Source organism: Gavia stellata, chromosome 7, assembly GCF_030936135.1.
Source record: "Gavia stellata isolate bGavSte3 chromosome 7, bGavSte3.hap2, whole genome shotgun sequence".
NCBI lineage: Eukaryota > Metazoa > Chordata > Aves > Gaviiformes > Gaviidae > Gavia > Gavia stellata.
This window is the reverse complement of record NC_082600.1, coordinates 19,321,316-19,344,845: the sequence shown is the minus strand read 5'-3', so window position 1 is coordinate 19,344,845 and position 23,530 is coordinate 19,321,316. Positions and strand designations below refer to the sequence as shown.

General features: G+C 35.7%; 1 protein-coding gene across 1 annotated transcript in view; it reads right to left on the bottom strand.

The window, feature by feature from the left end:
* Positions 1 to 1,119: 1,119 nt before the first annotated feature.
* The window catches only part of PPP4R3A (protein phosphatase 4 regulatory subunit 3A), a 45,272-nt gene continuing 22,861 nt past the window's right edge, over positions 1,120 to 23,530 (bottom strand). The window contains exons 5-15 of the mRNA XM_009815233.2: positions 15,438 to 15,515; positions 15,218 to 15,334; positions 14,597 to 14,713; positions 13,111 to 13,242; positions 12,914 to 13,016; positions 11,453 to 11,611; positions 10,035 to 10,204; positions 8,068 to 8,210; positions 5,274 to 5,464; positions 4,522 to 4,748; positions 1,120 to 2,200 (exon numbers count right to left, since the gene is read on the bottom strand). Coding sequence (XP_009813535.1) covers positions 2,087 to 2,200; positions 4,522 to 4,748; positions 5,274 to 5,464; positions 8,068 to 8,210; positions 10,035 to 10,204; positions 11,453 to 11,611; positions 12,914 to 13,016; positions 13,111 to 13,242; positions 14,597 to 14,713; positions 15,218 to 15,334; positions 15,438 to 15,515 — 1,551 coding nt within the window. The 3' untranslated portion in view covers positions 1,120 to 2,086. The remainder of the gene's footprint in view (positions 2,201 to 4,521; positions 4,749 to 5,273; positions 5,465 to 8,067; positions 8,211 to 10,034; positions 10,205 to 11,452; positions 11,612 to 12,913; positions 13,017 to 13,110; positions 13,243 to 14,596; positions 14,714 to 15,217; positions 15,335 to 15,437; positions 15,516 to 23,530) is intronic.

Below are 23,530 nucleotides of genomic sequence, written 5' to 3'. Positions count from 1 at the left end.
ATTGGGTACGATTTAAATTCAGGCTAAGAAACCCTGCAAAATTACAGACTTCCTTGTCACGATGTCTACTCTGACACCACAGTTGCAAAAATCAGTTTTCAAGACAGGTCGTTGAGGCAGCATGGGGACTCTCATACTGCAGCAGCAGATTGTATCCAGTCTTGTAGTGACCAAGTGCTCAACTCTTGCGCTCTCTGTAAAATTTATTGCTGAGAACAGCTCTGTCACAGACATTTCAAACCCATCGTACAAACTGAACCTTGGAAAGTGATTTCAAATTAACTTTTTGAGGAAAAGAGATTTTCCTAATACATACTCTCATTTAAATCTGCAATTACTAATATGTATTAATAAAGTCCAAGCACTAAAGCTTTGACACTTGTAGTTAGCATAGAATCTACCATGCAACCCACAATTTTCAAAACAAAGTACTAATCTACACTTGGATGTGATCGTGTATGATCCAACCTCAGATTTTCCTTTCTCTTGTTTCTATTTGTATGTGATACACTAACGTGTAACATCATGATTGTTGCAACATTGGTGCTTTGAAAGTCTGAAAGGAAATCAACTCTTGAAAATATACGTAAGAAGGGGTGTCTTGTTTGCAAAGGAACTCAGTAAACTCCCCTTCACAGAAAGCACTGCTGTGCAGTCAAAGCCATCTTCTGTAAAAGCAGTAAGAACGCAGGATATAACAATTTAGTTTCAAATGAATAACTAATACTATTTAGATTTTTGGAAAAAGGGGAAAGAATGTAGTCATTGAGTTAGACTCACAGTTTAATTGCTGTTTTTCAATTGAGTATTAGAATAAATTTCAAAAGATGGTATCCTTGTAAAGAGTTTATTCTACAACCATCTTTAATTCACTAAAACTGGTATTCCAAAGGGAATCAGAGGTTTTAAAAAAATACCACTAATGCCATTTTCCTTCAGCTTTAATAATTTCTTTTTTATTTTTGTAAGTCAAATGAGTCAATATATTGGTATTCCTAAATCATTCATCTTGCATTTTGATGAGTTAGTCTACCACCATTGTTCTCAGTTATGATATTTCAAAGTCTCTTTGGAATACTAATTTCATATTTATAGGTTTCAATTTTCTGATTCCATCCTATTTCCCTGAATTTTTTCTCAAGACAGTTGCTGATGGAAAATTTAATATAAAATATTTAGTCACAAAATAGTATTGCTTTTATGCACATTGTGGTAAGATTTTTTTTTTTCCCATAAAAACTATACCATCTTCCATAAAATCCTAAACATATTAAGAACTGTGATGCAGAACAAAATTACACAGGGTGAAACAGGTACCAGCACAACAGTGAGATTATATTACATCAAAAAATTTTAATGGTCCCAAATATATACTCAACAACTAAGCATACACTCAGGGGGGGAAAAAAAAAAAATTATGACACAAAAGTGACCACATCTAGAATTCCACTCAATCTTTAATCAAGAAGGGACAAACAAATCCCCCACCTCCAAAAAAAAATTCTGCAGTTTAAAGGGCAAAGGGAACAGATTAAAAAAAAAAAGAGGAAACTTTATATTCGGCCCTCCCCCATAGAGGTTTTTAAAACCTGTTGTAGCTTGACTAAAATGTTCAGAATGTACGATTTCAAAGGCAGGTCTCTTTTATACAAAGAAACTGCTGGCATTCTTAACTAGTGAAGAATGATGGCAAAAACCACCTTTTCTTCAGAAGTCTCATACATGGTCCAAGAAAGCATATTCTGATTGTAGCAACTGACCAGCCAATCCAGAGTTCCACTAACAAAACTCCTGCCCTGTTGGCTTTTTTTTGTTTGTTTGTTTTGTTTTCCATTTCCTTCCCTGAGAAAAGGGCAATGTGTGGTCCAAGCTGGAGAGCTCAAAGGCATAAGTCTTTCCCCTAAATGAAATATTTCCCCTTCTTCTGCTCTTTTGAATTGGCACTTGATTGGCAGAAATCCGTTTGTATAGTTTGATCTGTGTCAGACACAGTAATTCACAAAAGATTGCTGCTTTGCTGTGGGTTTGTTTTGTTTTTGGAAAAAATATCCTTCCCCCAACTGGTAATGTTCTTCAGCAGTTGCCATTATGATGACTCAAGCTTTGCTTTCTTTGACAAAGGTAAAGTTTCCTCTTTATCTTCATCTTCATCATCCTCTTCATCATCATCAGGATAATCTACAAGCCCAACAAGGCCTCCCTACAAAGACAGACGCAATTACTATAACTAAGAAAATGTTTGCACATTGATACTTCGCATTTGTACTGGAAAATTATGTTTGCACAGAATTTTGCCATAAGCATACTGATTCATGCAGTTTTGAATAAAATGAAGCAGAATAAGAATAAATCCTTCAGTATGAATGAAAATGACATTGTCTGAAAAATGTTTAAATGAATAAATCCAAAATGGGGTTTTACCTATCCAACTGGATAGAAATATTTCCAGTTGAAATTTAAGAAAAACAAAAAATCTACTTAGTTTTGCTAAGTGTCACTGCAGCTCTATCTGTAAAGATGTAATTTTTTTTTTTTACTGAGCATAGCTGACTGCAGCAACAGGCAATCTGGAAGCACCTTCAGAACACCCTTCAATTTGAATTTTTGAATTACAATACTTTCAGAACACAGTCTGTCTTCACAAAAGCTAGTTTAAGTGTGTAGGAACTTAAAGTATTTTTTGTATAATATAATTGAATGAGGTGTACAGGTTACAACACTTAAACAACTTGGCAGCTGAAAATGAAAGCATATCTACTAATATTAAAAACTCCCTTGTATTGCAAATAACCACAAATTTTAAGATTAGGCAGCTTTGGACCCATGAAGAAGCGGCATGAACTTCTAAAACTTCCTCTAACTACAGTACGTTGCAATTTCTGAAGCTTAACTACAATGGCAGTTACTGGCACTCTACTCAAAGGTCGTATTACTTATTCAGGTGTCTAATGGTAGAGATCCAAACCAGAAAATTTCAGCTAACTGTATACCAAAATACAATTACACACATTCTGTACAGTCACATACAACATAACACTGAGTATGCTATACAGAAAACAGGATCAGATAATTAATGAAAAACACGATTTCAACAGTTTCTAGTTTGCGACTGTGGCACATTCATAAACAGTGTACATTTTACTGAAAGAAGGTAGCTTATGCCTGAATCCATGAATGGTTTTTCAGTGCACTGCATATTCAGCGTGGCCTGAACATTTTTCTTTTGCCACCACGACTTGAAATTTTGGAGTCAATACTGTATGCAATATGCTCCATATGTAAAGACTCCATTTCAGATTCAAGGAATTATACTGTCTGGGAGAGAACAAGCCTCCAGCAGAAATACAGAATAGACTGAACTAAATTCAAAGCCAATTCTATCCCTTTTTAAAAGTGCTTGACTCACTACTGCACTTTTTTCATAAATGAAATAAATCTGCTTCCCCTTCCTCCACAGAAGGATTTAGAGGAAGTGTCACTTCATTCTTCCATCAGCCAAACTCTTCTCATTCAGGTGTTTTCAGGAGAAGGTAATCCAAACCCAAACTCTTAAGCCACATTCCACTGTAAGAAAGAAAAAACCTAAAACCCCACTTGCCTTTACTAGAAGTTAGGTGAACAAGCAGTAGTATGGTGGCATTAAAAAACAAGGATGAATCAGAGTTATTCTGAGGCTACCTGAGAATTGAGATACATACCTGACCTTTCAGAAATGGAAACACTTGTTATGAAAGTAAATTCTCATTATCCGAACTACACTGTACCAACACTACCTTATCTGTCTGCCAGTGCTGAGAAAACACCAGTCACTCTATTTCCCTGACTTGGTTTAAACAGAGTTTTAGCCAAAAATCTGATAAAATCCAACAGGGTCCTAAAATGTACTTAAAAATGCTGTTTTTGGATATTCACTGCAAGTTATACTGACTCTTTTAAACGGGCTTTCTTTTTCTGCTTCATTATGTTCCAATCCAAAACTATATGTTATTTCAAAAGGTAAAAAAGTCATGCTAGATATTAGAAATCGTTTACATTTTGGCTTACAGCAACTACCCCTGCATGATACAATTTATTTCTTCCACATGTGTCAGCTATATCATTCCAAACAATATTAAAAACAGTAACAGTAGAAATTCTGAATGGGGGTGGTGGGACATCGTGGAGTCTGGCAAAATTTGGCAATGTTTCTGAAGTACTTCTATATTTTATACCTGCCAAATATCCCCGTGCAATTTAACAAAAGTAAAGTGTTGTCTGCATTTCACAATAAAGGTCACTGCAAACAGCATCTAGTTGTATGCTTCACACTTCAAGAGTTTGGGCATTAAAAGAGCTTTTACTACTTCTTTTTATATACGTGTCAGATCTCCTCAAAAATGCTGAAGGCCAGACAAAAGGTACACACAAACCACACAGTCCATTACTGCTTAACACATCAGAATTCACACAAACTTGAGAGAGATGCTAAAGCAAATTCCTAGTCTGTAACAATGAAGTCCACTTATGTCCATTCAAAATTACCTTAGTTGTAATAGCTGCCATCTGAGATGTGCTTTTAGAAACTGATCCCGGAGACCCAGGGGACCCTGGGGATCCGGGAGACCCTGGGGATCCAGGCAGATTACTTGCAGATGACTGGCTGGTAAGGTTAGATTTTGTACCACTAGAAAAGGAAAGCTTGAAACTTGGGCTCTGACGACCTGAAAGGTTAGTTTTCAGAAGAACTTCCTTTTCTTCACTCTCTTTTACTGGAGAGAAAAAAAATAAACACAAAAAAAGTGCAAAAGTGAAGCAGTATTACTGAACGGAACATTTAATTGCCAATCACTTTACTGTGTGGGAAAAGACTTAATACTTTATATACTTTACGTAAAGTGAGTAATCATGGACTTTTTTTTTTTTCTTTTGATACTACTATATCACCTACCAGCTGTTGTCATTGGCCAGGAATGAATATTTTTATTCTACCAATGGTAACAGCTGAACACTTACATCAAAAATTTTGAATTATAAACCTGAATAAAAGACAGGAAAACTTGACTATCAGCTAAGATTGTCATTCAAATGCTTTAAGAAATCAACAACAATATTTTGTATCATTCCACTTTTAAAGACTACAAAACTTGTTTTGAAGGGGCTGTCCACCAACTTGGTGTCACAATTTCAAAACCTAAGAACCTCAGAGTAAATACATGCAACTCCTTCACTGCAGTAAAGAATACAAGTTATGGCTTCTGCATAAGCCATATGGCATTCTTCTTCTCATTACTTACATTTTTTCCTTTCCATGAATTTACTGATAGGGTCCATAATATCTTCATCATTTTTAGTTTTGTCAGAAGGGGGCACCACTGCCTCTCCATCTTCCATATCATCTTCATCAGTATTAAACCACATTTCCTCCTCATCCTCCAGGGTTCTTGCATCCCTTCTGTATCTATGGTTTCTCAAAATGGAGCGCATGCTGCAGAACAGTAAGTTTTAAAACTTTTGATTCAAAACCCAACTCATATTAATAATAAAACATCTACCTGACATTTACAGTGACAGCTTACAGATACAAATATTGTAAAGCAATAAAAAGACCAGCAAATCATTATGTAATGTGAATCTTTACGTTTTCAATGCAAATATCATTAAAAACCTATATTTATAAAGAATCAAATAAAGTACAACTCTGCTAATAGCACATTCAGACTACTCTATCTGTCCAAAATTCTGTAGCTTACAAACAGCACTATTAAAAGTAATTTTAATAAACATCACTGAAGTGTTGCATTCAGGCTTGGTTTAACAGTCTGCACTGATAAATAAAAAGTTGTAAAGCAAAGAGCTTAGAAACTTTACCCTTTTTTCTGAAAATACTTTTTAACTCATCAGTGTTTGGGATCCAACGTGTTAAAAAAAAACCAACCCCAAAAATCTAACTTAAATACGACTCCAGTTTAAAATAGATACATTAAAAATACAGCTATCTCTTTCTGCCACATCCACCTGTTACAATTTTTGGTCACTATCAGTATTTTCCATTCTTTAGAGCCTGGGATACAAACTGCTACTTCTCCCTCCCCATTTGATCTATTATTAGTGTTGGTCTATCTCAGCTCCACCTTCCTTTTCTTTTTTTCTCACAGAAGCAGTATTATGGCCTTGGAGGAGAGGCACAGTGATGTGCACCCTGAAGAACAGGGGGAGGTGAAGTGGAACAGACATTGAAAACACTCTTTTCATTGCTAGATGTTGATTCTAACAGTCAATTTCCAATAGAAGTGTGAAACCCTTGACAAACTTTCTGCAGCACTTGTTCAAAATTTACCAGCCACAACGTAAGTCTGAAATTTGACGTTTTTCATAAAGCCTCTGTTACTGGAACCAAATGTTAATAATACAATCTGAGCTTATTCTATTTAGCGAAAAGGTCTTGCATTACTGACTGCAGGAAAAAGCCAGAAGGGAAATTACAAGGTATTTAATAAGAACGCTAAATGTACTTTTAAAAATGAATCTATTTCTGAATAATTTGCTTGCCAGCACCATCATCTGGATCTATACATACTGCATCATTTTACATTGCATTTAAATTCAAGTTCTGTTAATCGTGCAAAACTATTACTTAAGTGGCACTCTTCTGAACAGTTTTGTGGCCAATGTTAACAAAATTATTGGCCTCCTTCCTTACTGAACCATTCTTAGTCAAAATGTGTAAACAGAGTCTTGATATTTTTGCATTTTATTTTTTCTGGGTTTTCACTTAAGAAATTACATGGGCTGTGACAGGGCTTGTGCAGCCACTATGTAAGATGCAGGAAGAAGGTAAAAACTGGGCTGGTTGAGCTACAAACCTCTCTCTTGAAGCTGTAATTTTCTGTTGGATAAACTCATGCGGCACAACTATACACAATCACTTAGCTCAACTTAAGCCAAGAAAAAACTAAGGTTTTACTTCCTATACTGAATGGAAATTACTGAAGGAAGTGGCTGGGTGTTCTTTCCAACACAGGCATTAATGTAACAGTTGCAGGCTTGAATTTCACAATTGTTTAAGTGATAAGCTTAGCTGACACAAGCCAAAATAATAACATCTCACCTTTAAAACATTAGCACTCAAAACTGCAGATCCCACACATACTCTTGAAAGTGCTTCAACATTTTAAAACAAATCTACGATTATACTCTCATTTTAATTGTACAAGTCTCAAATTTAAATACTGGTTAAAGAAATCTTGTGGCAGGAAATAAAATAACTTAAAAGTCTGAGATTTCAAGATGTCCCAGTATGAATCATCTGGATTAATTTTTTAATGTGTTTTCAAACTAATTCAAGACAACAGAACGAGAACAGATCTTGCTAACAATTCTTAAGAGTAACTCATCTATTCACACAAGTAGTCCATTTTGTTTGAATGAAACTACACATAAAAGTAAAACCATTTGCCAAAAATAAATGGAGTAAAAAGTCCTAGACTTCCTATTTTTATACACCCTATCCTTTTAACCTTAGGTAACTGCATACACTAAGGAAGTAAACTTCTGCTCTGTGATTCAAGTGTTACATCAGATTGTTTTTTACTCCATCAGCAAATCTAATACTGACAAGAAAGCATCCCCTGAAAATTTCTTTGTATATTCTATTTCTCAATCATTTTGGTAGAGCTTATCTAAATATCTACTCCCACAGCTAACTAAAATAAAAGGAAATCTGTTGTGAAATTTTGAAGGAAAACCCCACAGAATGGTAATTCACAACTCAACAATCTTTCAAAAATCAAACAGTGGGAATCTGTTTTTTAAGCAAATGAGCTTCCAGCCTCATTACAACAGTGTACATAAGTTTAGGATATGACAACTTAGCATTACTACTGGGGGTCCAGCAACTAACATGTTAGCTGAAAGCTGATCAAGAGTTTGAAGCAACACATCTGGAAATCACACTTTTAATCAAGTAAATTCAACAATGCCTGAGATGCAAGCAGGAATCAAAATTATTTTTATTTCCCACTATCACACAACCACCCATCAATATTCCCAAAACAGAATTAAAGCACTGATTTACTAAGTGCATTTTACCTGTCAAGTTTTGGATTATCTTGTCTTTCCCTTTGTTGCTCAAATCGTAGTTTCAGTCCTTTGAATGTCTGCACATAATCTACATCTTCCAGTGCCTTCCAGTAATTTTCAATTACATGAGCCGTTAACGATTTTATATCTTCCTATAGGAACAAAGTGACTTATTTTCATTCAAATGAATTTATTTAATACAATATAAAAAGTAACTGAAATGAGAGATTATTTTTAAACATTCCATAGAAAGCATCATATTAATTAGCTTATGTAAAAATGAGTATTATGCATACAAGTGTAGTTAAAAATCTAGAGCTTCAAGTATTTAATTAGCGGAACAGACATAATAGCAGCAATTTTCTAGCAATATCTCCTTCAAAACACATGAACGGAACCTAAAACCCTGATAGAAAATTATACCAAAACCAATTTTAAAAGGTCTTTCCTACTGTAACTTATAAATATTTTTATATTGCTAGATTAACTGATATCCATTATAATCAGTCAATTAAAGAATATGTTTACGAGATACAGACTTAGCATTCATATTGTTTCTTTCCTTGCTGCAAATAAATTATATATGCAAGAATAACTATTCAACGCATTTGTTTTGGATGAGAACAAGGAAGATATTTTTAATCAGAAACTAACATCAAGATTTTTCCTTTGTGGCCATATAGTGCTGGTGAAGGTCCTTTACAAAAACCTCCCAACTGTTCTGCTATTTCAGTTTAGCATTGTGGCTGCCCAAAGCCACTCTAGACAGCTGAGACTAGCACAGGTCTGCATGCTGCAGCAGGAAAATTGCTCCTGTGCATTGTTTGGCTTTCTTAGCACTGCACAGCCCCTGGAATACACTGCAGAATAAACACCTGAATTACCATCTACTGAGGACAAGCAAAGCAACAAAAATCTTAATAAGCTGGTTATTTCCTTTTTTGGTTATATGCTCAAAGGTCACTTCTTATGAATGGTAATACATCAGTAATAACAAAAGCACACTTTTTTTAATCTGAGCTTTTTAAGAATAAACCTGAATGAAATAAAATAGACAAAAATTATTTCCAGATACCAAGTAGTATTCTGGAAATGCAACCTGGGTATCTATGTGAAAAGGAGAATAAGAAAATAAAAGATGATTTATTTCCTCATAGCATGCACTGCAGAATCAGCACACAATCCCATGGAGTACTGAAAGACCACCTATATGGATTAACTTTTTTCACAGCTTCAAAACAATTTTTAAATCAACTCTTCCACAATGATCAAGTCATCTCCATCTTCAATTACCTTGAGTCCCAACTCAAGGAGGAAGGAGGTCATCAGCACAGAAGATTTCAAGAGGTGACAAAGCCTCCTTTTTTCCTCACCCACCTATTCCTCCCACGACTGTCTGCACCCTAGCTTGGCCCCACTTACCACATTTGCAGTCTGTACAGCAACTTGTCAGAACCTGGATGCAGACAACAGTGAGGAAACAGTACTGTGCAGACAGCCAAATTAGCATGAATATTTTAAGAGACTCCCCATGGAAGGGACTTTGTAGCACTCTGTTAATATCATCAAAAAAGACTGGTATCTCTTCCCTATGTTTCTATATTCTATTGAATTGACACTACAGAGCACAACTAAATTTGATGTTTTTGTAGCAGTAGTTTCAAAGGACATTGCTGTTCTAAAAGGCCCATCCAATCTGCACAATGAAACTTTATTAGGGCAGCCTTTGCAACTCTGGGTACTTTTAGTACACTGAGTATGAAGTGAATTTAATTTTCAAGTCATGGTACCGTTTGAACATAAGAAAGAACACGTACGAATATGTAACTGATACAAAAGGAAGTTCATTAAAATACAGTATCATATGATCACATCACTATGATAGTATAACTTAGGGTACAGGCAAAAAGAAAAGTCTTTCTGAACTACAAAATTTAACAATACAGTAATTATCTTCAGCATATAACAGCACTCACCACTCTGATAAATTCAAACATCTCTATTATGGCAGAGTTCATCAGATTGTAACGGGAACCATTATTTAGAAATGCTTTGACCACAGGTTCAAACAAAAAACTTTTCATTATGTAACGGTTATAGAATTCATCCTTTAGTCCAATTATCTTCCTCTTGAAACGAAGGGCACCTGAAACAGAAGTGTTGTCAAAAGAATTTTTAAATTTAAAAGAAAAAAAAATCCAGAAATTACTCAGCATTAGTTAGGACAATTTGCAATCTCAGTTCTTATATAGCATTACATTATTAGGACCAGGTAATACGTTCAGCTATTTACTGCTTCTCAACAGTCTTGACTATACTCCTGAAGACGACTTATCTATTTTATCATAAAGAAATCCTCCATCGTAACTGTACAACTGAAACCACCTCTGTTCACTGAAGAAATAATATACTACTGTTTAACTATATTATTACTAAGATAAAGGTGTATTTTTGATTTTTTAAATGACTTATGATAAAGGTAAAATATTTTCTCAGTAGAACTGGGAAATTTGCTTATCATTCCTATTATTCAACTATAAGTTTGATCACATTTAATTAAGTCCTATTTGATTAGGATGCAAACTATCTCATTTTAAAACTGGTAAATTACATTTAGTTCACACACGTAGTAAAGCAAAGACTTAATTTACATCCAGTTTAAAGCTCCTTCTAAAACTCCAAAGCATACACAAGCATGTGAATGTCCATGCATAAACTGAAAGTAGAGTATCGTCTTACTATAAAGGCAGAATATTTTTGTTAGCAACTAGGTGTACATGAAAAGAGATTATTCAAGGGTTCTAAAACCAAACTCAGGTGATTCAGTTACAAATTTAAAACATAATTCTTATTGTACAGTACTGCTCAGTCAACTTTTTACCCTATGCGCACAACAGAATCATGGAAAAAATCTCTTGCTTGCCTCCAGAATTAAGTCACACTGCCTTGCTATTAATGTGCTAAGCATGGTCAAGAAACTATCAGAGTTCAAAAAGCAGCACACTGCACTTCTGTGTTGTTTAATGCAGTCAGAAAACTGTATCTCTAATTAAATATCTCTGATAATTTTGACTAAAAAAAAAAAATCAAAACTTACAACGGTTCTCTTAGGATATTCAATATTGAGATACCATCTTTTCAATTCGCCTCTACATTGAGATTAAGAAAAATCCTTCTGCTTTTTAGAAAAAAAGACACCTATAAACGCAGAATTATTTACTAATACTAGCTGACATAGCTATAAATCGGTATGAGAAACACAGAGCATAATAGTAGAATTTCTGTATTGTCACAAATTGTCATGATCTGTGAACAGTTTTCTTCCAGCAGAACAAAGATATGTAACACTTCACATTCACAAAATACTAGTTTATTCTTTATCTTTCAAACTTACACAATGCTAAGAAAGCGTGCTTTGAGGCCATGAGAACAAGGACCCTTCGCAGGATATCTTTGTTAATGATGTAGTTCTTTATGTGGTAAGTATGATGTTCTACGCAGAAAGTTAGCAATTCCAGTATTAATGCCAAGAGTTGGGCTGTCTGAAAATCATCTATAATAAAAACAAACCCAAAATAATTAAACATATCTCGGATATTGCCTTCAGAAGCTAACTTCAAATATCCAGCTGCAGTCTGGTAAACATTTCCAAGTTCTTGTATATTCCCACAGATAGTTTAGAGAACATGCTGGAGGGTATGCTTAGTCTTTAAATTAGAAATTGAACAAGCCTGTTAGGGACTGAATATTTTCTATTTATATAGATATGGCAGGAAACCCTCTTAAACTATAGAAACAACTACATTTTGTCTGTCTTCAATCAGTGTTTGAAGGTTCAGAGAGTACAGAACTTAACACTAACATAAGTGGTCAGGTTTATTTAACCAAATATCATTATGATGTCCACATGTCTGTATCATAAAATATTGCCCTATATACAGTACCTTGACTAAGTTTGTACCAAAAACGTGATCTATTATGCCTTTTAACGAAAGTACTATGCAAGAAATACCTCAGGCTCTTTTAATACTTCTAAGACATAATCATATTAGTATATACAAAAAAGTAACCCAAATCCTGCTTAAGTAGACAAATAATAAATTAAATACACATTAGATTTAGTCTTTTTTAAAAGGTAATGCTACCTTCTTAAAAATATTGCCAGATTGTTGACCATTAAAGAACACAAGTATTTTAAACAGTAAAAATCTCACTTCCAATCTATCTGGAAGCCAGTTGAGATAAAACAGATAAATGGAACTAATCCCTTGGAAATCTATACAATAAATTCAAAAGTTTACACAATGTTTAGGTATCATTTATGTACCTTCTTTTACATCCATTTTGGATGTGTTATATTATTAATAAACAAACAGTACTGCTGCTAGTAGCCAGCAAGAACAGTTACTTCATCACTGATCTCTTCTTTCTTAGTCTGATTTAGAACCAATACCCTCAAATTCAGCACAGTATGGTGATATACACCTTCTCAGGTGCAATTTTGCATCCTTTCTAGTAATCCCTGACCTTAAAAAACATTTACGCATGTTTACAAGTCTATGTCACTGAACAGCCCCCATGAGTTACTAAAAATTATACAAATATTTTAATTTTTGTTGAAGCAAAAGCTTCAGCAAGTGCTTTTCACTTCTTAAATCAGATCTCTTTGCTGAATTTTACACTTACAAATTATTCAAATGACTGCATCATGAATCAACATTTTACTTTGAACTACATATCAATAGTCTCGGATTCTCTTTGGTAGACAAGACAGAAAACGTTCTTTGACAGTTACCCTGTTTTAAACATTGACATTCAACAGCCTTGATGAGCTCAACATCCAGAGTGGCATTACCTTTGCTAGGCTTGTCCTCTGTAGTATTGGCCAATAAAGGGGCTGTCAGAACATGCATACAATGTTTGTAGAAGAAACCCAAGAACTCTGTCTTTTCTGTTTTCTAAAGAATAATTAAAAAAAAAATTACATATGTAACATAGCACCAAATACTCTACAGAAAACAACTATAATTTCTTTTGAAGGTATTTACTTACATTGGCAGTGGCAAGCATATTTTCTGGATCAACTAAAGTACGAAGCAAACCCATGAGTAGCACTGCCCCTCCAAGTTCTGGATCTGTGTCACAAATCATGTGTTCTATAATGAGGTTAATGAGTAATATATCCTAACGGGGGTAAAGGAAAAGAAAAAAGCCAAAATCAATTCTAATGCTACTCTCCTGCCCTAATTCTGAAATTATCTTCTAAAACGGTTACCGCCTGATTAAAAATGGTGTTCTATCGAAATTCTGTAAAACGTAAACAACTACGAACAAAAAACCCCAAACTTAACAGAAACAAATTAACTTGACATGCCAGTGACACATTCTGGTCAGTGGTTCAACAGTAAGGCAGCAAGCAGTGAAGAATCTTTTAAAGCAACTAAAAATGGTTCTGAAATTAACAATCTAATTTAGAATTTAGTCTGAACTGAAACACCAAAAGATAAAAACTATAGAGGCAGATACTTAACAGTCTCAAAATTCAACTGATTTCTGGAAGCGTTTTCAGAGTACATAAGTGTTAATCTGTATCCCCCTCTAGAATACCTACCAAGAGTTTTATTTCCACAAATATACAACAGTAAATTTTATAATGCTATTGAACTTGATGAGATTATTTTCACCTAAAATAACCCCAACATGTATTTGCAGAAAACAAGAACAACACATAAATGTAGAAAATAACATTTACATTTAGGAATCCCTACACTAAGGTTACTTGGTTACCACTATCCCCCATAAAAGAGGACAGCCATCAAATTCAAGTGGCTGGAACCACCAGCTATATTCCCTGTCCCAGCTGCCCCTTTCTTCCAGTACAGCAGTAGTAGCACCAGCAGCTTCCTGTTCTCTGGCATGTTTTCAGCAGATACAAGAAAAAACTATCTCCTCTACGGAAAAGGCAGTATGATTTTTTTTCTCCGCTGAATACCACTTTGAAATACCTTTCTTACCACTAGTTGTGTGCTAGCATTCTGTATTAATCAGCTACAGGGGACCTCTGGGAAATGTAAACCTCTGTCAAAAAGGGTTCTTAAACACTTAGGACCATAATTCCACTTTCAATGTGTGTGATAGTAAACTGAACACAGGTTTCTTACAAGTAAATTAAAAACACATGTACTTGCTAAGATCAAGACTGAAATTTATATTTTGCATTTTAAGGAGGCTGTCACAGAATCACACAGAATCATTCAAAACCATTTTGGTTTGCTTGTATGACAGTTGATGTTAACCAAAATGGTGGTTTATGGTAACCTGTTTTACTTTACATGCAATGGAACCAGAATATGTAAACAGGAGAACACTCATCTCACCTAACAGAACTTTTAAAAACATAGTAGTTCAGAATCATGTAACCATCATGACTATATTCCATGCTTCTTCAGAACTAGGGCTCATGTCATTAATAGAGTTGTAAATATAAAACAGTAATTTCAAAAAACAATACACACACTTCTGGGGACCCTCTACTTACATCATCATTCTGCTGCGCTTCCTGCATGACAAACTCTCGTACCATGGATGGGTTGTATTCAACCAAATATGAGAATATATCAGTGGCTGCACTTCGTACTTGTGCATCATCCATACCCTAGAAAAGTCATATAAAATAATTTATGTTTCCGTAAAAGAAAAGGCTTAAATGGAATGAAAAACAGAAAGCACATAGCTTTTAATTCCTACTTACAAGTCATACCTAACTATTACTAAAACTGTATTCTAAAACTGAATTGACTCTAACCTCTTCTTTGTACATTTGACAACTGTTGAGCAAAGTAAGTTTTACGGTTTCCCTGCCCTTTGGTCTATTTTCCTATTTTCTTACTTAATTGTACACCAAGAAGCATGTAAAGATAGGAAAGTGAATGAGAAAACAAAAAGGTAAAAATGCCAGGGCACTTATAAATGTCATAATGTAACTGCTTTTTAAGTTTTACAAAAATATTTCAAATGTTTTGAATCTCAAGCTAAGACAAGACAAATGAAGGAAACTCTTCAGAAAACCATGGGACTGAAGTTTGGCATACTTACTTTTTAAAAAAACCTCTCTGGAGATAACAAAATTGTTATCACAAATAACACTGAACTGACTTACCAATATGACTTCTAGTGCTGGCAGTATGCCCATATTTGACAAGGTTTTGAAAAATGCATCTCTGTTTTGAGGTTGCAGTGTTTGAGAGAATGCACAAAACTCCTTCAGAAAATTAACCTGAAAAACAGGAGTAATATACTAGTTAGTAATTAAAAAAAAAAAATGCATGTATCACTTTGTAGTAACTGTCTACTTCATGTATATTTTACGGATTTCTTACCAATTCCTGTCTTTTCTCCTCATCTGTGGCTTCATCTGTTAGTTGTGCAAACAAGTCTGTCAGAAATTTTTCATCTTCCTACAAAAGCAAAACAATACCATTTGTTTATTTGACAATATCAAAAGGCATCCAAGTATAGTCTAAAGTTCTTCTAAACCATGCTTCCTGCAATTAAAAGAACATACGCTTATGTACTGTTGTTAATCATACCAGTATCAACTTTCTAATTCAATTTTCAAACAAATCAGTAAGAATCTGGTTTTTGAGGTTTCGTCATGTTCAACACTACCCCACCCTGCAATGCTTCGTTCTCAGTTACTATGTATCTTGTATTGCCTTTTGGCTGTCCTTTTTCTATTTTCTACTGCCATTCTCATCATTTTGTCTATGACTTCTCTAACTTCCTTCCCCCTTGTCACATGCCCATCCCCCTAAACCACACTACAATACCCTTGCTTCAACCGTTTACATATTTTGATAAACGTGATCTCCCACTCAGGCCTACACACACATATATCTTTGGAATGTTGCAAGATCTTTGCAGCAGAACTAAAGCAAGGACATGATGAAGAGAGAGCTGCATAATAGCAGGAGCGAGGTGAGATTCTTTCCCCCCGATGTTGAGACAAGAGTGAATTCCAGAAACCAAATCAAAAGAACTGTTCCTGTTACGTACAGCATTTGTTGGGCATTCTGACTGGCAGCAATCAAAAACCATTCCGTTACTTTTCATGCTGCTGTACCTTAGCAAAACTACAAAGAGCGGCCAACACATTACAATTGTGTATCACAAATGGTTCCCATAACCTTTACAGTCCTAACCTAGAAGATTATTTAAACAGAAATAAATCTTCCCCCATCCTTTCCCCAATATTATACAGTAATAAGACAGTACTTGCTTGAAAAAGATACCTGTACATCAGACATGAATGAATTTTTTCAAAAAATTGCCAGAGTGTTTTTTCTTGTGAAGTCAGTAACACCACGTGCAACATCCCTCCATCCCAAAACCACAGTGCTAGAAACCCAAGTTGCCTTGCTTATGTTTACACAGCATAAAGCAGAACCATGAAAGTACTTCAGATACATCCACATAAACTTTCTTATATTGCAGATTATCTAGGTACCTCATCCAGGCTCACCTTGCAGCCTTGCTGAGAAAATGAGTACCTCAGTTCCGATAGCACACCATGCTAATGCAGCTATAATGCTGTCACAGCCCCAACCAGGATCTCTACATGGCACTGAACAACATAGATAAATCCAAAATAGGTTGGCATGAGCTACTACCCTACAACGCATTTCACCACACTATAAGGTAAACCCTATATTTAGGATATGCCACACATTTCCTCTTGTTTGATCCTGTGCTGTGCTTCTAAGCTGACCCAACAGTCTAATGATAATGAACAAAGAATGATTTCTGGACACAATTTCAGGTGCTATTTCTGTGATTACTTCAAAATCAAACCAAAAAGAGATAGGAGAGGCCTCATTTGAAGTTTACATTTCCAGTGCTTGATCCTCCACAATGAATTTCAGTAAAGTTTGACTTTCAGATTTCAACAGTCAAACATGTTCAAAATAACTATTGAGGTCTTTGATTTCAAGAAACATAACTTAAGCAGTGATGAAAGAATACAAGCATGTTTGTCTTCCTGCTATCCAGCTGTTACATGGCTTGATAAGTTTTCTGTTCTAATATTTAACTCCTTAGACATTACAGGTAACATAACTAACCCACAGAGATACTGACATACTTACTTACTGAAATAAAAAAAAACCAACCCAAAACATAAACCCCAGTTCTTTTGAAGAACATGCAAGTTATTCTCCATGATTAGCAGTGCATTTAAGAAAAGGCTAAGTAGTTTACTTTCATTTATCTTTTTGCTACTTTGATCAGGGTGTAAAACTAATCTCATCTGTCAAAACTTTTGAGAAGATGCATGCTTATCCCCAACTGGAAAGTGTAAACCCTATTTCCATTCTTGCTGTGAAATTAACTTTTCACCTTCTTCATAATACCTGACAGTAAGTGAAAGTCAATACCACAGAAATATCTCAGAATGATCACCGGAAAAAATCATGGAAATTTCAGCATTTAGATATGTCAGAGCCATGATTAGTATGGTTCTGCATAAAAAAAGGTACACAACATCACCCAAAGCATCAAACCATTTTTCTAAGTCAAAATGTGGAAGGAGAGGAGGAGACCCTGCACTGCTGGTGGCATGTGAGTCTCGTTTATGACCCACGGCAGAGCCCCTGAGACAGAGGTGGCCAGGGAAGCTGCACATTTGGCACTACACAGCAGGCAGGGCCTCGCTGGGCAGGCAGGCATAGGCAGGACCCCAGCTCAGCCCTCTGACCAGATCCTGCCACACCCCTGCCCGGTTCAAGATGTGGCCATCCACAGCGCAGGCCAACCCACTCACCCTGTTACTGGGCTTGCAAACATTTGGGACTTGTAGAGGGGACTTCCTAACATTGGGAAGTCATGAAGACTTCAATGCTGACAATGTTTCAGGAAGAATTTGCACAAGTTTGGTATGCAACCATTTTTCAGCCCTCCACATATATACTATAATACAATATTTTACAATTCTGTATTAAATATAATATTGAAGCATTTCTCACACCATCTCCTCTCCCAAACTCCACTAAATACATTGTATTTTTAAATTAATAGGATTATCTGAAATCTCTAGGCCTCAGAACAACCATGATATATTTAATATCAGAGGAATTAAGATGGATCTGAGTGATTCGAAACATCCCACCTTTACATAGATAATATGCAGTAAATGGCAGCTATTCCAAGAAACAACTTATTACTAACTTTGCAGTTATGTCTTAGCCCTGAAATGCATTTAGGCACTGTCGCATTCCAGATGCTTAATGAAAGCTAGACAGCTTGTTATTGATGGGAAAAACCCCAACCCTCTCACTTTTATAGAAAAACTGGGACTGCAGTGAACATTCTGAATGCAAGATTCTCTCTCTCAAGCTGTAAAATTACTGCCATGGGCAACATATCTAAACATACATTCCTGAGCAACACTACTAGCATCTATGGAAATGCACAGTCTGAGAGCAGAGTTCACATATTTTAGAAGTCACAAAGCACCAACACTGAATGCTAGAATTACACAAGCTTAAATGTTCTGGTTTTTTTCCAAGTTGCAAAAATCCCCCAAAATACATCTGTGAAGTGAACACAGTGCAAATGCGTAATTCTTTGCAGTATCTGGCCTCTTCATGCAGACAAGTATCAAAACCCATTTGGATGTATCCTAGAAGCTGTGAAGGTCACAACTGTTTTCCAAGAAAACAAAATTGCAAACAGTAGTTTACTGGGTAATTGTAGAATCTAGCTATTTTCTCCATGCATAGAAATTATTAAATGTGCAGTATGTAAACTATGCATATACCAAACACTAAGTATATTCATTGATGCTTTTGCAAGATCTAAGTAGTTGCTTCTAGGATTTAATACCTTTCAAAGTTCATGAAGATAAAATCAAGCCAGGTCATCTACTCACTCAATAATTTATGAGTTTAAAAACAAGAAAACCCACAAAGTAGGATCACAAAAAGAAACACTATTTACATTTGTGATTCAACTTTCAAAGCAGCCCTCCTCCTCCCAAAAGGCACTTAAAAAACATTCTTCAAAAGCAGGCCTCTCAAATATAATTAACTTTAAGTTATCAAATACTTAATGTCTGTGATTACAGATAAATGACAAAAACCATTCTTTTCTCAAAAAAAAAAAAAAAAAAAAAAAAACCCAAGAAACTTAATGACACCTAAACTGGAAAAAGAGTATACTTTCCATCCTCCATATTCATTTTAGACAGATATTTCAGCCCAGAAAGTTTCACAAAATATTACCAGCGAACAGAGAATTACAGCTTCAAACATACATTCCTTCCTGCTACCACGCCAGAAGATTTCATAGTTTAAAATGTTTCAATATCCTTTATCTCAGAGTGCCTTCCCACACATGCCTTCATTCGCTATCAATAAGCTATTTCCACTTGAGACAACACACTGAAACAGCAGCAGGATCCACCTCTGGAGTTTCTGTACACATTGAAAATCATTTTTTACAACTAAAAAGTTCATCTCAGAAATCATTAGCACGCACCACTTGCAAACTTCTTTCACTAAGTCATTTCCCCCAGAAAGTGGCATCCTTTTACACTTTACTGCAAGGTAAATTTAGCTGATAGTAGTTCTCCGAAGTTACTCCTGAGCCAACTACTGCAAAACAGCAGACCGGCAGAAGACGTTCCAATCCTAATACATTTGGGCAAAACTACCAACATGCACTGACACAATTCTTCCTCTAAAACAAGTACAGATAATTTCATCTACATCCACAGGGTTCTGTTAAGAATAAGTAACTATCTGTAAAACTACTTTCAAAATTAAAAACAGCCTATTGTTATATATAAATCCAGTAAAATATACAGATGTACCTAAATGCCTACAATTTTTTAGTTATTGAAAAGGGGCATAGGGACTATCAGTAATATGATTTCTGTATTTAAAACAGCTGATACACCAGTACAGTAATGCCGTGCGATCACTGCTCTACTAGGCACATGAAGTATTTTAACATATATCCAATTTTCCCCTTCCACTCTCCACTTTCCTGAAAATAAAAGACTCTGAAGTCTAAATGCATGAACTCTAAAGTAATCCTAACAATATTCTGTTTTCTGAAAGATAAAAACACCACAGGATCTTGCTGGCAAAAAGAACACGCCAATGAGATGGGGGGAGAGAATGGGAGGAAACAGTGTTTGCTCACTCTATGGCGCAGTTTTGCAAGTTTTTGGTTTTTAAGAACTAGTTAATAATACAAAGGGAAAGAACTGGTGGCCTCCAGTGTGAACATTAGTGTATATTTTTAAAATTGCAAAAGAGCGTCATATAAAGTAAGAAACACCACTTACCTGTCCCACCCCCACTCTCAAAACTCGGTGAACTCCATGTTTCAGCAAGGTTTCTTGGTGGCATCTCAAGACTAGAACAGGCTGGAGCCCAAGCAGTAAGAGCATATTAGGAGGGGCTGAAATTGGAAAAAAATGTTATATACCTCTTTCGTATCTTACGTACACTGAACCATTAAACCTGTAATTGAGTAGGTTGCCACAGAGTTAATTCTGTAGACTGGAAATACTGGTATCATGGGTTTACTATCCGTCGTAACCAACAGCATCTAATTTAGTAAGATCTTGATGTAGTTACTTTAAATGACAGATCTTAGACAATTAAATCACAAATAAACTAACCTCCATTTCTCAGAAAAGCCCATCAGTGTAAGCATTTTTATAAAGATTACGGGAAAGCTAACCTTAATGAAGAGGGAGGAATATAGTTCATAACCGTAAGTGCCAAAGGTGACCCATTCTCTATTTTTGGTTTTACCACAGAACAGCCAAAAGTTATTTAGTCACCAAAGAAAGCAAAATCATGGAAGCAGGTATCTTCCATGACTATAGAATTTGTATCTTTTTTTTTTTTTTTAAGGCATCCAAAATCTCTCCTCATAAAGCCAGAATTCTTAAGAATCAGCATATTCTTATTTACAGAATTCTCCAGTTATAATTGAAAAACTGACCTTAATTGTCAGCGACCTTTAATGACCTTAAATGTCCTATCTTGACACCAAATACCTTAAATAAGACACAGTGGTAATTTTGAGTAAAGTTACCCAGCCTGTCAAAAAGCATAAGGCACAATTTGCACAGAGTCTTGTACAAACTTCTAGTCACTTTTCTGTAACCAAGGTATGGCTGAGTTAATTTGAGATGAGGGTATTGCAAATTGCCACTTTAGTTAATACACAGTCTGACATGAAAAGGGCTCTTTAGAGCTCATCTTCTTTTCATGATCCTTTCCTTCACAGCCAGTGAGAAAGAAAAGAACAGAATATAAACCAACTCAGCTGTACGTGCCATAGTTGCAGTATGTCACAGGATACCAGCTGCTCAGGGAGTTTACTTTTAATCTGAGAAGTAAAATTTCCTAAAAAGACAGCTTTTTTGTCACAACCTCAATGGTCCAGGAGAAGCAACCTAAAGTCAACAGCAGAAGCATAACAACCTGTATTATGCATCCACTAAGGACTTGAGACTCATCCATGACTCCCAATAAACTACCATGAAGCATCCCACAAACTCTTCAATTAGTAGTGACTTATAAAAGAAACAGCTTCTTAACTACACGCGTAAGGTTAGTGAGCACCAGGATCTCTTAAGATCTGAAATGATGAATGCCAGGAACTCCAATTACAGACAACTTTAAATCTTTTATGAAATAACACATACCCCACCACCAAACTACTGTGATACAACCAGCTACAGAAATGCATGTTAAACCATACACTAATGGAAGAAAGACCTTAAGAATTAGTTACAGAAGTGAAATCAACAACAGCAGTCTTTTAATTTTGTTCTCAGAACATTATTTATTCTGCTTAAAGAAATGAGAAGGAACAGTATCATACATTTTATACATGGACTGTGGGAATACAGGGGGTGGAGAAAGGAAAGGGGAGAATGAAACTTTAGGGGGCAGAGATTACAGAAAAGTGCAACCTGACATATTGCTCTATAAATAAATGAATAAATAAATGCTAGGTAAGTAGGTTTAAACCTTGGCTTAGAGCTACACTGTGAGAACTTGAAAAATCAATCAAGCAAGCAAGCCTTTTACTCTCTTAGAAATGCAATGGGCATATAATTTGTGACAGCCTCTTTTAATTCCCTCAAAACCAAGAATTGATCATCCATGTCAAATAATTCCCAGCATTCTTATTTATAAACTCAGCAAGCTCTCCCTCAATGCTATAGAGCTGTACTGTGAAAGGACTAAGAAATGCATATAGCACAGGATATATTTTCTTCCTTGTGTGCTACGACTCTTGGCTCCTCAAAGCTATAGAAAGCACTTGAACAATTTTAAATATTTATCAAACTTTGAAAGTTATGCAATGTTAATTCTTCTGGCTCCACTGCACAGTGAGTATACTTTATTCTCAACCATAGAAAACAGCAACAGAAGTCAAGATAAGGTTCAGAAACCTGTGGTCACACAACAAATCAAAATCAGGTCTGAGCCTCTATTTCAACTGTAAACTGCAACTAACAAGTTTAACAACCCCACAAACCTTGATATCGTAAACCAAGCTTACCCTACATATGTTAACCTAGCACAGGCTGTAAGAGACAGAAAAAAGGAAACTAATCAGCCACTAGTCCTCAATCAAGTTACCTCGGGATTTCCGGCAAACGCCCTTAATGATTTTGCAGGATCAGGTCCCCTTTCTCCTTGCCCAGTTTCCTTTTAAAAGTTTAAGATCCCTCTCAGAATCAGCCACTGGCACCAAGTCTCCTGAATAATTCCTCCCCTCCTCCTCAAGCCAAAATGTATCATCCTCAGGACTTCGCTTTTAGCAACCCTTGTAAAGAGCTCAAAATATTTTAGAGACAGTAGTCGTAATGGATACTCAAGTCGAGACCCCTGAACTGAATCTTTTTCAGCAGTCTCTCAAAGCCTTCTCAAACAGGCCACTCCAAAATGATTAAGGCCTTCTGACTGTTTCAGATATGCATTTGTGACTTTGTTTATCAAGGACACATATACAGACACAGAGAGTTTGGTTCAGCTGGGCATAAGCTCGGGTCCAGTACTACTGAATATGCCCCAGGTATTCCACCAGGCCTCCAGTGGCTGCTCCAATAAGTGATGGTCTGTCTCCAATAAGTGAGGCACATGCCTCAGCTGCTAGGCCTGCGTGACATCTTGCACATGTGGCTGCTTATCAAACACTCCATGTGTAGACATGACAGATTAAAGCTCCGAGACAGTGGATTAAATAATATCAGTATTCTGATCAACTGAGTGTGGTGGATGAAAAGTCAGGAAGCCTAGTTTTGACGATGATTTGCCATATGAGCTTGCAAAAGGAATTTTCACTCTCCTTTGCTGTATTTTCCATGAAATTAAACAGGGTGCATTCTGAGATTCAACTAAAGATAAATACGCCTGAGTTAATCAGTAGCATATAGCATTTT